Source organism: Podarcis erhardii (assembly GCF_964252035.2).
Source record: "Podarcis erhardii genome assembly, chromosome: 7".
In the NCBI taxonomy this organism is placed as follows: domain Eukaryota; kingdom Metazoa; phylum Chordata; class Lepidosauria; order Squamata; family Lacertidae; genus Podarcis; species Podarcis erhardii.
Genome location: NC_138511.1, coordinates 61,962,806 through 61,980,344, shown reverse-complemented (window position 1 = coordinate 61,980,344; position 17,539 = coordinate 61,962,806). Strand labels below are relative to the sequence as shown.

General features: G+C 43.6%; 1 protein-coding gene across 1 annotated transcript in view; it reads right to left on the bottom strand.

Annotated features, from left to right (window-relative positions):
• COL9A2 (collagen type IX alpha 2 chain) overlaps window positions 1-17,539 on the bottom strand; it is a gene marked incomplete at its 3' end in the record, with an annotated part of 50,940 nt that overhangs the window by 19,493 nt on the left and 13,908 nt on the right. Inside the window, exons 9-19 of the mRNA XM_081870385.1 lie at window positions 15,078-15,131; window positions 14,671-14,718; window positions 13,400-13,456; window positions 11,217-11,270; window positions 10,089-10,142; window positions 7,961-8,014; window positions 7,755-7,808; window positions 5,691-5,744; window positions 3,390-3,443; window positions 3,163-3,216; window positions 1,393-1,446 (exon numbers count right to left, since the gene is read on the bottom strand). Coding sequence (XP_081726511.1) covers window positions 1,393-1,446; window positions 3,163-3,216; window positions 3,390-3,443; window positions 5,691-5,744; window positions 7,755-7,808; window positions 7,961-8,014; window positions 10,089-10,142; window positions 11,217-11,270; window positions 13,400-13,456; window positions 14,671-14,718; window positions 15,078-15,131 — 591 coding nt within the window. The remainder of the gene's footprint in view (window positions 1-1,392; window positions 1,447-3,162; window positions 3,217-3,389; window positions 3,444-5,690; window positions 5,745-7,754; window positions 7,809-7,960; window positions 8,015-10,088; window positions 10,143-11,216; window positions 11,271-13,399; window positions 13,457-14,670; window positions 14,719-15,077; window positions 15,132-17,539) is intronic.

Sequence of the window (17,539 nt, the reverse complement as noted above, 5' to 3'; positions counted from 1 at the left end):
GGTTTCTCGGTCCAAATCCAAAGAGAAATTCTTTCTGAGAGAAACTAGATAATGCATTACCACAGATGGTTGGTGGATGTGGCACTCAGCTAGATAAGCCACGTGGATCATTTTTATAAGCAGAGTTCTGCCAACATGTGGCAGCCGGGATAGAGTGGTTAGAGTGTGGTGCTGATAATGCCAAGGTTGCAAGTTTGATCCCTGTGTGGCACTGTTGCATAATCCTGCATTGCAGGGTGTTGGACTAGTTCAGGCATAGGCAAACTCAGCCCTCCAGATGTTTTGAGACTACAGTTCCCATCATCCCTGACCACTGGTCTTGTTAGCTAGGGATTATCGGAGTTGTAGTCCCAAAACATCTGGAGGGTCGAGTTTGCCTATGCCTGGACTAGTTGATCCTCAGGGTCCATTCCACTTCTACAATTCTATGAATCTATGGTATGCTTATGGTTTGTTTTTTTTAAATGTTAAAATCATATGTTATTGGACGTAAAGGTAAAGGGACCCCTGACCATTAGGTCCAGTTGTGACCGACTCTGGAGTTGCGGTGCTCATCTTGCTTTATTGGCCGAGGGGAGCTGGCGTACAGCTTCTGGGTCATGTGGCCAGCATGACTAAGCCACTTCTGGCGAACCAGAGCAGTGCACGGAAACGCCGGTTACCTTCCCGCCAGAGTGGTACCTATTTATCTACTTGCACTTTGACATGCTTTCGAACTGCTAGGTTGGCAGGAGCAGGGACCGAGCAACGGGAGCTCACCCTGTCGTGGGGATTCGAACCGCCGGCCTTCTGATCGGCAAGTCCTAGGCTCTGTGGTTTAACCCACAGTGCCATATGTTCCCCTAATTGAGGACCTTTACAGCTATTGCTCAAATATCTAACAAAGGTGTGGGTAACCTTTGGTAACCTATTTGTTGCTGAACTACAACTTCCATCATCCCTGATGGATCCCTTCCATCATTCCATTCCATCCCTGGCCATTGGCCATGCTTGTTGGGGCTGATGGGAGTTGTAGTTCAGCAACAGCTGGAGAGTCAAGGTTTCCCCACTCCTGACCTAAGGAGCCCATCTCTGCAGCAGTTCCTGAGAATTCCCAGTTCCCATCCACAGCCACATTATCCAGTTAACCTGTCCATTTCAGCTAAAGATTTCCCAAACTACCCAGTAATATCCAATTTTCTAGTTTGAATCACAATCTTCAGTGTTCCCAACGCATATTCAATAAGAGCTTTACGATTACACAGACGAGAAGATTTTGTTTGTTTGTTTTAAATGAAATACAGCAGTGGCAGTTTTTCACCAGTGGATAAATTGACTGGGCTGATTCTAAACTAGGAAGGTTGCCAAACTACCTTCAGGTGATATAATAAAATGATTTGAAATAATACTTACAGCTAAGCCTCGGTGGCCTGGAGGCCCTGGAAGACCTGGTTGCCCTGCACTTCCCTACAAGACAGAAGAATAGCCATTAATGGGAGGCAGGAAAGAATGAAGCAAATATTGAGAAACAGCAAGACGGGACACGGTTGCAGCACTTACAATTTTGTCTTTTAAAAAAATAAAACTTCAGTAGCTGTAGGAACACAACTCCAGGCTCACAGAAGGGAACACCATCTTACTGCTTATACAGAAAGGAGACTCATGGGATCTCACAGGGACCTAACATCAAGCAAAGGTCACACCAAGATCTCTTTGCATTCTGAAGACTGAACCAAATATTATGAGGCTCCCAGTTTGAATGTTCCTCCTGCCAGAACTTGCTAAGTGGCCTCAGCCCAGCAATTCTCAGCCTCAGTCCCCCCAGTCCAGAATATGGTGATATATTCTATAACTAGAATATAATAGTAACAGTAATACTAGTGATACTAGTAATAATATAATAGTAATACTGAATAAACTTGCAGGGTTGTTGTAAGGACTACAGCTAGATAATGCACTTTGAACATCTGAAAGCACTACACAAATGTTTATCATTTATTACGATATAATTCATACATAATATTGTGTTTTAGTTATGGATAATTCCAATAATTTCTGATATTTTAAAATGTTATAAGGTTAGTGTTAACAAAATGAACTGTTCATTTAGATTATTAAGCAGGGTGCTTCCAATGTCAGTCCTACCCAGAAATGACCTATTGAAATTAATGGATGCAAGTATCTTAGGCCCATTAAGTTCAATGGGCCTACTCTTGAGTAGAACTTAGTTGGATACAACCCATTGCATATGAACCGAATTAGGATTAGACTCTTGGTTGTACTAATATGCATTGTTGTATTGTTGTTCTGGTGTCATGAACTACTTAGGGCACAATTACGGGGGGAAATAAAATAATACTGTTACAGCATCCCCAGCCTCTCTGTGGCCTAGTACACAAAAATTACCTGCGGGGGTTGTAATTCTGGGAATTGCTAAGCAAACACAAGCGATGTCTGGGCACCTGCGAGGCCTAACAACTAAAAGGACAACATGGGCTCTGTGTTGCTTAGCAACTGCTACAAATGGGAAAGGGAAGAAGGAGAACAGGCCCATTCAGACATGACATGGTTGCCAAACAGGAATGAGACTGGGAGTAGGTCTTGTGTAGTGGTGGCACCATAAAAAATATGGAGGGGAGGTGTCACATGTGCTTGGTGGTTGTGAAGGGAGGACTTTGGTCCATAAATTAGCTTTCTGAAATAATATATATAAATATATATATACAGAGAGAGAGAGAGAGAGAGAGAGAGAGAGAGAGAGAGAGACTTGATAGGTATAGCTGCTTTGCTGCCCCTCCCATCAAAAAACCCTCACTCAGGCTGGATTTAGGTTTGATGAGGACCTAAGCTACTGAATGTAATGGGGCCCTTTATATGTCCAACTGTCCTGTCAACAACAGATTGCCGCTGGGGTTTTTTGTGTTGAATAAATGCTATATGGTAATTCATGGACCTAATAGTTATCTAAAGCCATTTGCACTTAACAAAATATGTGATATTTTAGGGAGCAGACTAGCAGGTGGGGCCCATTACTAACATCATAGGAGCCTACACAACACAAAACAAAACATTGTTGCTGTATATAGACAAACAAGTTACAATTGTGACAGAACAATAAACAACACAAAAGAAAATGCATACAGAACAAAGAGTAAATTACATCGTTTAAGGGCATCTTCTTACCTTCACCCCAGGAATACCTGGGGTGCCATCTTTGCCATCAATCCCAGGAAGACCCTACAGCAAAGGGGAAAGAAGAAAAATGTAATACTGTTTCTGGATGTTTACATGTTTTCAGTCAATTTGGAAGCTGATTTCCAAGCAGGAAATCAAGGAATCTTACTTTCATCTTTCTCCCCCAAACACCATTGGACTCCCAAGATGGAGGTCAGAAAAAAGGAGATACTTACCTGTCCCCCTTTTGGCCCCATTCCTCCTTGAGGGCCCCTGAAACCACGAGCACCCTAAAAAAGTAACCCCCCAGAAAGACCCATTGTTAATATACCAAGGAAATGACAACCACAAAAATCTGAATGAGCTTCTGGCTGTGTTTTCTGCACTGCTTATAGCTGCCACCAACTGACCCACCAAACTTTAACAAGACATTGGATGTGCAGAAAATCAATGGCTGGCTTTTGAATGCAAGAAGGAAGGGAATTCCTGTGGCATTAAATTCCTCTGGGGTTTCGATCGTCAAGTAACTGCACATTGTACTGGAAATCAAAAGCATAGCTGTGAACCGATGCTACCAATTAGCTAAGTGGAACTAAAAGCCAACCAATTTTATTTTTTTTTTAATAACCTATCATAATAGTACCTTAAATGCATGGTGCTGATGGGGCTGAAGGTTCAACTGGCCATAGCCAGTCCAATATGTTTTGGCACCTGAGGCAAACCACACAATGGCGCCCCTCCCACTACCGACGATTGAAGTGGGAATCAAAGGCCGTTGGGGGGACAGGACACCAATCTGAAACCCACTGGCTGGGTGCAGAGCCCATGTGTCTGCAGAGGGCTGCTCCCGCCATTACACTAGGGGTGGAAAGAGACCGGCAGTGCCTCTTATTCACCAAGGGGCTGTTGTAGAGGTGGCGGGGGGACTACTGTGGAGAAGGCAAATCCAGCCTTCAAAGAGCGTGCCACAGCTTTCGTCACCACCATGGCAGCAGCGGTGGCAGCAGACAGTGCATTCTTGGGAGGCCAGATCTGCTGCTCCTGAGCTTCACCTTGCCTCATGGATGGGCCAGGCCCAAACTGCCAGTCCCATCAGCTTTAGAATCCGGACCAGGAGGAGGGTGCCATTTTGTTTTTCACCTCAGGCAGCAAAATGTCTTAGGCTGGCCCCAGGGAGTGTGTGCGTGAGAGACAGGAGGAAAGTAGTTGGATAAATTTCAAAAGCAAGGTTCATGATACAAGTTTAGACTCCAACTCCCCCCTCTCTTCAGCTACAGCAGGGAGGCTGGAATCCCAGTAATCCCGTTTGTACTGAAGGCAAGTCAACATGCATCTTGATGATGGCTGAGTTAATGAGCCAGTGGAACCTGGAAGGAGCTGAGGTTTTTGTTGCCCCGGTGAAATAAAGAGGGAAGGAGCGGTATTGTTCAAACATCACAGCTGGGGGGAGGGAAGCATAGGTCAGGAAGCTCTTCCCTTCAGGTTCTTGGGAGAGTTTCAAAAAGCAATTTCAGATGCAGATTACAGAACTAATTCTAATTGAACATGCCCTGCCGTCTCTAAGAGGCCCAGTTCCAAGTGAATTTCCAGTGCTATTGGGAACATGGGAAGTCAGACCCTTGGTCCATACAGCTCAGCGCTGTCTCCCATGATTGGCAGCAGGCACCTTTCCCAATTCTACCTAGTGATGCCATTGGGGATGGAGCCTGGGACCTTCTGTATGCAAAGAGATGCTCTGCCACTGAGTGACAGCCCTTGCCTTGGTCCAGTATATCTGAAGGAGTGTCTCCACCTCCATCGTTCTACCCGGACACTGAGGTCCAGCGCCAAGGGCCTTCTGGCAGTTACCTCACTGCAAGAAGCCAAGTTACAAGGAACTAGGCAGAGGGCCTTCTCTGTAGTGGCACCTGCCCTGTGGAACGCCCTCCCACCAGATGTCAAAGAGAACAACAACTACCAGACTTTTAGAAGACATCTGAAGGCAGCCCTGTTTATGGAAGCTTTTAACGTTTGATGCATTAGTGTATTTTAATATTTTGTTGGAAGCCGCCCAGAGTGGCTGGGGAAGCCCAGCCAGATGGGCAGAGTATAAATAAATTATTATTATTATTATTATTATTATTATTATTATTATTATTATCATCATCATCATCATCATCATCATCACTATTATTATTTCCACATCTAGAAGAGCCAAATTCAAATTCCCTTTCAGCCATAAAACTGGCATGGATCCACTGGCCTAGCCTACCTCACAGGGCTCTTGCAAGGATAAAGGGGGTAGGGGGAGAAATATATGCTCTGCTGCCCTGAGAGCCTTAGAGGAAAGATGGGATATATAACTGAAATATCTAAAATCAATGAAATAAATTAATGAAATTGAAGTGAGAGTTGTCACATGCTCTTGAGCCCCTGGGATAGGGTGGTGTGGTGTGGGTTTATCAAGAGATCAAAAAAGGTCAAAGGAGCACCCTTATCATGAAACTGCTTATCTCCTGATGATTCAACTGAATGCTGCAGTCAAATGTTTTACTCACAAGGTCTCCCTTCTCGCCAGCCTGTCCTGGTGGCCCCCTGGGTCCTTCTTCCCCCTACAACAAATATTTTATTGTTAAAATAGAAAATGAAAAAGAAAGTGAACATTTTCAAGCCTTCCTAAAATTAACACGTGGCATTAATATTGCAGGCAGTTTACTGAGATATCACAAAATGGTCAGTGGCAACAGAGGGTTTTTTAAAAAAATAAATAAATAAAGAGGAGCAGGGATATGGGCTGACCTTTTTAATGCCAATGAACTTGGGTGACACTGCACTGATCCCACAACATGCCCAACTATCTGGAAGCACTCTACTGATCCTTCCCAGAGAACATGGACTCCAACATGGATCCTTCTAATGTCCCTGAAGCCTGATTCAATTTGTTCATGGAGAGCCAGAGAGCTGGGAAGAGCTTCTGATTCCAGGTGATTATAGATAGACAACTTACATCTTTTGAGAGTGGGGGAGTGGCTAATCCTGTAATCCCTATGCTTGCTAAATTGAGAGTAAACCCTTTTGATAATGAGTCTGATTGTGCAGTAAGTGTGAGAGCTCCAAACCAAGAAGTTGCTGGTTTAAAAGAAACAAACAAAAAACCCTTAATCACAAACATACTTAGGCAAGCCACTGTCATTTTAAGGCCCAGTACTTCTTCCCCCACATCTAAGATATGCAAATAACACAGAATAACCAGCATCAGGCTCTACAGTTCATTATTTCTTCCTCATTTTTCTGTCAAAGCAATCCAAGTGGCATATATCTATGTGTGTGTAACACAAAGCAATTAAATATATATCCAATAAAAGAGCACACAAAAAACCCAGCAACTGTTAAAGCACCCAAAGGACAGCAACAGGAAATGGTAGAATTAGCCCCATTTGACCAGCTTTGTGAGGTTACAAGACTCTGAAAAAGACTTAACACGGATACCCCCTAGAAAAAAGTTTAACTGGTTAACAACAGACCAAACACAAAATGTGAACACTGGTGGAGGAAGGAGGTGTGGTGGGTGCAGCCCACCCTGGGTGTCATCCCTGAGGGGGGGGTGACATCGCCACCCCACCCCCCTGGGGCGCTCGCCCTGACCCCAGGTGCACAGCATGTGCGCCGTGCCGGGTGCCGGAGCAGCTGGCTCCGCCTCTGAATGTGAAGAAGATGGTTAGCTGAACTCATGTACAGCACACACTTTGAAAATTTGAAATGTACACCATAAATGCAATGATTTATTGAAACCCTTGAGGGAGCCACTATTTGAGTTTAAGAAATGGCTGCATTACATGCTGTGTTAACCATGTTCGCTAGTTCAAAAGAGAGCAGGGCAAAATGTTGTTTCTAACATCTTTTATGAATGCTTCTTTCAGGGCCGGTAACTCCTACGAGTTCCTTTTAGCGTGTGGTGCACAGTGGAACATGGGTAAACAGCCAAGCCCTGTGCTCCAGGAGAAGTTGTGTGGGGTCAGGGAACTGATGTCCTTTGATGTCCAGCTCCTGGGACATGTGCTCAGATTATCCTCTAAGAAAACTCCTCTAGCAAAAACCAAGGAAGAGACTTCTGCACCCACAATCCAGTTTCCATCCATGCTGTCAAAGGCAGTAGCGTGCAGTCAGTGGACATGGGGAACTAGGTTAGTTCCCTAAATTAGAGTATTAAAGTATTAAAGCTTGGCGCCTCCTTCCCAAAGTCTGGGAAGCTTCTGCCCAGCTAAAAGAGGGAGGCTTGATGCTCTGACAGGATCCAAGAGCCCTTCCTCCACCTTCCCAAAGCCCATCTGGCTTTGGCAAGGGGGCAACAAGGCTCCAACATCCTGTCAGAGGCCTGGTGCTTCCCTCCCAAAGCCTTTGAAGCTTCTGCCTGGCTTAAGGAGGGAGGCACAACGCTCACACGTGCGACGTCAGGACATCCCCCTCTCCTGCTAATCACCCTCGCAAGATGGCGCCATCTCTGTTCCCCTATGAAAAAATTCACCAAACACCACTGGTCAAAGGCCTCAAACATGGGACCATAGTGAACGTGTAGGGTTAACCAGAAAAACAATCCAAGAAACGAAGAATAAATGAGTTACCGGTGGCCCTGCAGCCCCAATGGTTCCAATCATGCCTTTATAACCTTGAGGGCCCTATGCAAACACAGAGTTAAAAGAAGCAGACGTTAGGACTCATAGCAAACTCTTTGTGCTCCGATGACAAAAGTAAACCCCCCAAATGGTGTCCCGCTGAGTTGTGACATCATCAGCTCATTCACCATTTCCCTTCTGCCTAGTGTACCTACAATCTCTCCTTTGGGGCCTGCCATTCCAGGATATCCTCTGAGACCTTGTGGGCCCTGGAAAGAAAAGGAAACCAAGCCTGGATTAATTACCTTACTTCTGGGTGAGGTCTCATCTCGTAGCTAAAGCTGTTCAAACCCCCAACCCATCTGTCATCTTGAAAAATATCCATCCATGGATGAAGCGTGGGAAGTCATTACCCATAAAGATTAATCACCAGTTTCCTCACCACCTTTTCTGTCTGATTCACTGATTATCACCTAATGCTGATATTTCCTGCCCACAACCCCATACAGGAGTCGAGACATTAGTTTAATGATTATATTAAGTGAAAGGACCATAACATTTACTCAAGCAAAGACAAAGTTTCCACCCGGCTTCAACAAAGAATTCCGTCCTGTTAATTCCTTCTTATCACCAAAGCAGAAGAGCTTTGAACTAATGAATTCGGTGGGAAAGTGAGCTCTTTGTAGACCCTGGGAGCAGAATGCCTCAATGGTAATGCGATAAACTAAGATGGATTGGCCAAGAATACAGTCCCAAATTGACCCTCCTCCCACTTTGCCTTTGAACTCTAGAGTCTGCCTAGATGATACACCCCACATGTCAAAAAGTGATCACTGGTAATTAATCAGGCTCTGACTGTTAAGAATTATGGTCCTTCCCAGACTGTCACTATTTCGGGGTGGAATTAAATCTGTTACAGGTTGTCAATTGTAGGTGATTTTGAGAGGCCTTGCGCAACAAAGGTGTTTCCCCCAAAAGATTGGACTTTCTGAGATTAGAAAAGTGATAGGGCAGTGTATTTCAACCTTTTTTGGGCAAAGGCACACTTGTTTCATGAAAAAATCACGAGGCACACCACCTTTAGAAAATAATAAAAAAATTAACTCTGTGCCTATATTGACTATATATAAAGTAATTATCTTGAATAGGAATCAAATAAACACAAAGAAAGTATTTTATAATTACTTTATTATGAAATAGTAAGTACTATTTCAGAACTATAAGTACTATAAGTACTATAAACAGAAATATGAAAAATTATAAAATGCTTTATTTTTAAATCTTTCGAATTTTTCAATTTTTCCCACGGCACACCAGGCAACATCTCGTGGCACACTAGTGTGTCGCGGAACAGTGGTTGAAAAACACTGTGATAGGGAAATGAACTGGAATGTGAGAAAGCACCTGCTTTGATGCAGGTACTCTAAACTCAGGTTATCAGACGTTCCCATTTTCCAGGGACAGTCCCCGGATTTACACATCAGTCCCCATACAAAATCCATTGAAGTTGAAAAGTTTCCCCGGATTCATTGAAAAAAATCTGGTAACCTTGCTACAAACAAATCAGGATGAATGCTCAATAAACAGGTCATCTGGAAGTGCCCTGCAAAGACTCTTCCAGAAGCAAGCATTGAAAGCAGCAGGGGATTGCAGGCTGCATTCCAAACACGAAAAGCATTATATACAATTTACAGCTCAAGCCTGTACATATCTATTCAGAAGTAAATTTTATTGAGTCCAATGGACTTGCACCACAGGTGAGTAACAAATAAAACAGTGCTATGCGTATAATATGAAGTTTAAAAACAAGCAAACAAAGCCTTATTTAGTTCCCCACTCACTCACCTCACTGGCCCCCCAATAAGCCTAGACTGAAGCGGCTACATCATAAGCATATTTTTCTCCAGCCATTTCTCCCCCTTTGGCAATTAGCAAGTAGAGAAACTAAAAATAGAAACCATTAACCTAATACTAAGTAAAAATGAAGGTTATATTAATTAACCTCATAAACTGTATGGAAGTCTCAATATTATCTAATACAGGGGTATAAACAATAGCATATCTGGTCCCCTATGGTAAGGAATGAACATCTCTCTAGGTGACCAGGTGAGGTTGTATGTGAACAGATACACTAGTAAACCCTTTCGTGGACTTATTTGCACAACCGAACATGCAGGAATAAAAGAGGAAATCCGTACTTCTAGAAAAAAGTGTCCATATTAATACAGTTGATATAATTACACTGACCTGGTGGAAAGACAAAATACAACATATAAATTATGTCCCCACAGGTCTAAGATGAAAACAAGAACATTAAGAAACAGAAATAAATAAATACGTTACGGGAGGGCCAGGAATGCCTTGTTCTCCAGAGAGGCCCACATCACCCTTCGGACCCTGAGGAAATGAAATTAATTAATTAAATAATAAATAAATAACAGGAAGATGTCAGAGCTACAAGTGAAACAAAAATGCAAAATAGCTTTGAAATGTGGACTTTAAGCTGTACATTTGATTCTATGGTAGAATGGAAAGGATTTTAGGAAATCTACATTCAATTCCATGCTGTCAAGGTACAATAGGTCTTCCCTCATCAACCTACACAAGTCTGCCTTTATCCTTGCCCTTGGTATTGCCATGCTATTTTCATGTCTTCCCTTGCTACTTTCTGCCTTTAAAAAAAAATATCTTCATCCCACAACTTCTTTTTATCTGCTTCTCTCTTTTCCAACACCTAACACTGAAACTGTTTCCGTTGGGTTGCCATATGTCCTCTTTTTCCAGGACACGTCCTCTTTTCCATGGGTAGAGTCATCATAGCGATTCAAAGGTAAAAGCAGAAGTCGGTAAATATGTCTTCTTTTTTGCTCTTCAAAATATGGCAACCCTGTTGCTATTTTGCAGGTGGGATTCAATGTTATAAAATTTTAAAATAATAAAGGAAGCAGATTTGGTGTACATGTGCTTCCATAAAAACAACACCACCACCCAGCCTTTTCGCAGTAAGGAAAGTGACAGAAAATCAAATGGGGGGGGGGATAACCATCACTTGACACAATGTAGTACAACTTCCACACACACTTCGTGAAAACAAATAAGGGTGAATGTTCAATAAAAAGGTCACCTGGAAGATCCCCGAGACCATGCTAACAACACTCTAGATATGAAGATCTCAGAACCTGGGGCTGGTTCACACATGATGTGGGGTTTTTTATGTTTAAAGGATCTACACATTGGGAAAGAAAATGGAGTAGATGGGAACAGCCTTAATTTTGCAAATGTGTGTAACATACACATAAACTTCATGGGGAGCCCAGATTAGATAGAGGTTCCAGCTGAATGTAATTCCGGTTGCCTGGCTGGGTTTGCTGTTGTGTAATGTGTGAAAAGCACTTCAGTTGTCCAGGCTGCACCCTTCTTCTTAAAATCAACTGCAGGTATCGTGAAGAGATAGACCAAGTATGTACTCACTGGTCTGCCCTGTCTGCCAGGCTCTCCCAGAGCTCCAGGACGGCCTTTGTGTCCCTATAGAGAAAGAGAGCCAACATTTTAAAGGCTGCCTGAGTCTCACATAGAATGAATAGTTTCCTACTCTATAATCAATCAGCATGCCACCTCTCCAACCAATTACGGTGCGATTTGCTAGTGGTTGTTACATGGGGTTTGACCACATGAATGCACACACGCGCACAGACAGAGACGAGAGAGAGAGAGAGAGAGAGAGAGAGAGAGAGAGAGATCTCAGGCATACCAATAAGAAGTCCAAGAATATCCCAAACACATCTTCACAATTCCAAGCACAAGGACAGAAAGACAGAAAGACAGAAAGACAGAAAGACAGACAGACAGAAAGAAAGAAAGACTACAATGGCTATAAAATTTGTTTTGAAATTTCAAAAAGATGGGTCTCAGATAAAAACAATGACATGCCAGGATTGTTTTATTTAAAGAAGCAACAGACTCACAGAGCAGGAAAAGGTATAGCAGATGCCACTCTAGGGGAATCTTGGTCCTCTATTTAGTGTTGGACTACAGTTCCCATAATCCTTGACCACTAGCCATGCTGGCTTGGGCTGATGGAAACTGGAGCCCAACAGCATCTGGAGGGCAACAGGTTCCCTATCACTACATGAGAAGATAAATTACAGCATCACAGCTACAGTACTGCCTAGCAGCCACCTCTAGAGGACCATATCCATCATGTTGCTTAGCAACCACAATGGACAGGTGCTCCATAGACTGTGTTCCCTTAGCAACCATCGTTATAAGCAGAGACGGAGAGAGAGCCACCATGTTTTTGTGGCCTAGTAACCACCACAGAAAAAGGATGGAGTACTGCCATTTCTGTGTGGGCCTAGCTCACCATTTGAGAAAGAGAACGGGCAAACAGTGCTCGTTTGCCTATTATTTCAGCCTTTGCCAACCTAGTGCCATCCAGTCTGATGACTGGGCATGCTGGCAGAGACTGATGGGAGTTGTAGTCCAACCACATCTGAAGGGCAACAGGTTGGTGAAGGCTGTATTATTTAATAAGGTTTGAGCAGGGAGGTAGCTACTGTGTGTTAGTCTCTTGAAGCAAAAGCAAGTTTTCTAGTTACAGATAGGTAGCCGTGTTTTCTAGTACCTTAAAATCTGACAAATTTGTTATGGCAAAATGCTTTCATGGCCCAGAATCTACTCCAACAGAAACATTTGATGATTATACTCTAGTTCCACAAAAGCTTATGCCACCATAAATCTGCTCTAGTCTTTCGAGGTCCTACAAGACTCTTTGCTGTTTTCATTAATACAAGTTTTGTAACCCACCCTTCCTCAAGAGTTATTGTTGCCTCACAACAACCCTGTGTAGCATATTGTCCTGAGAAACAGCAGCTTGCTGGCTTCAGTGAACCGTATGTGACTGAGCAGGGATTTGAACTGGTGTTTCCCACATCCCAATCCAACCCTCTGCAAAGCAAAGTCACTTAAATAACACAGACGGAGTCCAAAGAGGGGGGGAAATCCTGCTAATACTTTACACAGGAAATTGAACAAGAACAGTATAATTTGAGAAGAAACAGAGAGGTTTTCTCTTCCTCACTTCAGGCCTTGGGTGTATAAAGTGTTAGGGGAGGGGTAGTACCTCTGGTGGGGGATATGTTGTGCTCCTTCTGGGGTAGTTTGTCCCCTTTTGGTCCCCGCCCTGCACTCAGCTCTCTTTTGTGGCTCCTAGAAACTGTCAGCATGCAACAGTGGCCACACCCCGGGAAATGGCTTCGAGACCAATAGTGGGTTCAATGGTCAACAAGGCAGTTTCTGCACATGCTGTAGAGGGAAGTGAGGGGCAGATGGGGCTTGTCTACCTGGGAAGGAAAACTTTGATCCCAAACCTCCTACACAAATCCAGAGTGGAGACCCTAAGATATTTGGATGGCATCTTGTCTGCCTCCTTCTGGCAACTCCTGCTGCCAAGCTGGTGCCAAACATATTGCTAGGATTTTGGTATTTCTGTTAGTGACAGAGAGTAGAAGGTGATAGCTAATTCAGGTTCAATCACCTCAGCATTTAAGGGTATGTGGATAAATTAGCTATCTAAGAGCAGCTGTCCAAGATTCCCCAACTCCTTGAGGTTACTGTAACCACTATCAACCCCAAAACAACATGCCATGCTTTACCTTCAAGCCCTGTAATCCCTGAGGGCCTTTGGGTCCAGCTGGGCAGTTGGTTGGACACTGTGTGGGGAGAAAAGGGAGGGAAGAGGAGATTATAGGTCCGTCTCAACTGAGAAGGAATTTAGCAGCTAGGAATAAACACAAGCTAGTCCTCCTAAAGCCCACATTACCTGGTCTTTCACAAGATCTCCAGGTAGTATCCTCCTCCAGGAACCTTACAGTGATAAACTAATAGGTTTATACATGGCCTTATTTTTTGTGAAGGGCAAAGAGGAGGAGAACATCAGGACAAGCAAAAAGAGTTGATGAGGAATCCTCCTGTTTTCACAGTGACGAACCAGATGCAGGATCTGAGCACAGCATCACTCTGCCCACTTGCAATTCTCAGTAACTGGTATTCAGAGGTATTACTGCCTCTGATGGTGGATGTAGAACATAGCCATCATAGTTAATACACTATCCTCCTGCATTTGTCTAGTCTTCTAAAGTTGGTGGCCATCAATATACTGTACAACTTGTGGAAGCAACCCTCTTAGTTCAACTATGCACTGTGTGAATATTTACTTTTGCAGAGAGGCAATGAGGGTGAGAAAGAAATTCCCTTCCCTCTGCTCTGAAAACCCATAGCAAGGATGGAGAAGCTGTGGTTCTCCAGATGTTGATGGACTACAACTCTCAGCATCTGTGCCCACTGGCCAGACTGGCTGGAGAGGACAGAAACTGGAGTCCAACAAGAACAGCTGGAGAACCGCAAGTTAGCCATGCTTGCTTTATGGTGATGGCCACTGGGCTGAAAAAGCAGAAAGCACAAATTCATGGTGGATAGGCCTATCAGCAGATATGATAGCTACATGAAGTTTCTGTATGCTATGAGTACCTTACCCTGCTTATAAGCTTTCCAGAAGCATGTGTCTGGCAGCCACTGTTGGAAACAAGGTGCAGGCGCTAAATCCTTTAGAGTGATTCAGCAGGGCCCTTATGTCCTTAACATGCATCTGCATTCAATGTGCCATGCACCATGCACACCAAACATCATGGATTCTGACTAGTTATGGCTGTGCACACTGCCACCCTTAAAGGAATGGCAAAACAGGAACCGCCAAGCTCTGAAAACATCTAATGAATCTGTGCCAACAAAGGAATCCAAGCCAAAATCCCAAATACACTTCCTATCTTTTGCCTTCTACTTTTCAAGCATCGTGTACAAGATGGGTGGCTTTCCTTTTTTTTTTTTTTTTTAATGGAGCACGGCATGTAAATGCAACCTTCCTTACCAAGAAATCTGCACTGCCTTCAACTCCTTGGATGCGCCCAACGGGGCCCTGCAGAAGAAAAGAAAAACAATCAAGTATCCAAAAAGGCAATATGTGCATCAGCCTGAGAAAGGGAGAGGAGGACTGTCCCCTCTCATTTTTAACCGGAAGAAAAGATTTAAGATTCAACCAATAGAGGTCACAGCCTGGAGCAGATCAAAAAATAAATGTGCATGGTCAACTTGCACAGGGAAAGGTGCTTCCCACAGCCCACAGTAGTTACTCATTTTTTTAAATAAAGTATCACACTTGCATGGCATCATGGGCATTGTAGTCTCTAGCTGTCAGCCAGGGCTGCTTCCAACCTTGTAAGTGTTTCCCCCTCCAATTCTATGGAAATTACCCCAAGTAGTAGCAATAAAACTTACAGGTTTCCCAGGAGGCCCTGGAGGCCCTTGTGGCCCTTCTGGTCCACGTACCCCCTGAAAAAGAGACATGAAAGTCAAGAGACTAGCAGCCTAACATGTGAAAAAACAATCCAGAATGTTCCCCTTTAATACTGTCAAAGTCCCTATGCAGGGAAGTTACTAAATGTTGTTTTTTAACATGAGCCACTGACAGCCACCAGAAGAAGACATGAAGACCCAAATACCCAAAGGTGCTGATGGGCAGGCAAGAGTACAGTGACTGCCGGTAAGGTAGCATCAATATCAGGGTGAAGATAATGACTGTGACAGGAGTTGCTGAGTTAACCGAGGAAGGAAAAGAACAGAGGCTGTCTTTGGTGAATAATGGCTTAGCAGATGATGGGAACGCACAACCTGGCTTGAACACAGGAAGCTGCCTCATTCATAGCAAGCCAGGCATTGGTCCATCTAGCTTACTGTTGCCAACACAAAACAAATTCCTTCCAGTAGCACCTTAAAGACCAACTAAGAGTTGGTCTTAGTTGGTCTTTAAGGTGCTACTGGAAGGAATTTGTTTTGTTTTGACTATGGCAGACCAACACGGCTACCTATCTGTAACTGTTGCCAACAGTGACTAGTAAGCAGCACTCCAGAGTCTCAGTCTTTCTCAGCTCCTGCTGGAGGTGCCACTAGGGATTGAATCAGGGACCTCATGAGTACAAAGCAGTTGCTCTTCCACTGATCTGCAGCCCTTGGATAGACTGCTTGGCCACTTAGGAAAAAGGGGAATTTGAGAATGAACATACAGTGATAAGGACAGGGAGGAAAGGTCTTAGGCCAAGTTGTGTTTGCGCCGCAGTTCTGCAAAGCGGCACAGAGGAAGAGCAAAACATCATGGGGAAGCTGAATACAAGTTTCATTCTAAAGAGTATGTTTCTTATGTTTACAAAGGCATATTGGAAAGTGTGCATGGGAAACCCATTTAGAGTGTGTTTGAACGGAAAGGGATTTCTGAATTAGGTGGAAGGGAACATTTTTCTCGCCCCTGCTGCCTTCATGCCTAACAGGAAAAAGCATACATTTTGCAGAATACTACAAAACAACAACATGCAGAATACATGTGCCACATAGTTTATACAAATATAATTTTGCATAATTTATGCAAGTTGTAGCTTACAGCACATATTGATACAGAATTTGGCAGAGAAGTTCAATTATTTTAGCATACACAGTCCTAGTGAAACAGAAGAGGATGAGAGAATGGAAGCAACTGGGAGAGAATGGAAGCAACTGGGAAGAGATGTAGCTGTTTTCATTTTATGCTGACATATTTCTTTCTAGTTACATGTATCTAAAGAAGCGTGTATCTGAAGAAGTGTGCATGCACACGAAAGCTCATACCAAGAACTGACTTAGTTGGTCTTTAAGGTGCTACTGGAAGGAATTTGTTTTGTTTTGTATATTTCTTTCTACTTCTGGATCTTTTGTCCTCTCCCCTCTCCTTAGCACATGAGCCCCTCGGCTACAGGGGGACCCACCCACCTGTTTATGTTTAGATTTGCATATTGTTGCAGCCTTGCTGATTCCCACCCCAACCTGACTTGTTTGTGCGGCATGGTCTATCCATTTGAATACGCAAGTATAAATCACAGAAGCTCTGGATGCCAGTGAGCACTGGGTCTAAGGCAGGCTTCCTCAAACTCAGCCCTCCAGATGTTTTGGCATACAACTCCCATGATCCCTAGCTAGCAGGACCAGTGGTCAGGGATGATGGGAACTGTAGTCTCAAAACACCTGGAGGGCCGAGTTTGAGGAAGCCTGGTCTAAGGCCTGGCTACGTGCTACAGTCAATACATGAAAAATATTTATGCTCTGACTATTCAGAATTCTAAAAATTCATTAGGAGAAAAGCAGAGAAAGCTGGAGACGATCACAGTGCCCCTAGATGCCTTTCTGCATCTCAGGGTCACCTTCTTCCTCCTTTAGGGGCAAATTTTCATTAAGAGTTAGGAGGGGAGAGATGAGGATGAGTGAGGCAGTTGAGGTAAATAACAGGTATATGGAGGGAAGCAACACGAGAACAGGCCTTTTCAGCAGTGGCTCCCCATTTGTGAAATGCTCTCCTCAGGGAACCTCCCCTGAGGCCATCATTACATATCTTAAGCCGGCAGGCAAAAACATTCATTTTTCTCCAAGCCTTTGGTTCTTAATTAACTATAACCACCTTGACTGGGTGGGATGTTTTAATCCTGCCTTTAAAAAACAGGACTGTCTTTTAGATTTGTCATTGTTTTATTTTATGCTAGTGTGAGTTTGTTTATTGTTGTAAGTCCCTTTGAGTTACATTTGTTTTGAAAATGACTAATGTTTAACTTAATTAGTAGTAGTAATAATAAAAATAATAATATGCTGTACCGTTAAGATATGGCCCTCCAGCTTTAGCTTTCCCTGTGCTTGCCTGTAATCCCCTTCAGTTTTCTCTG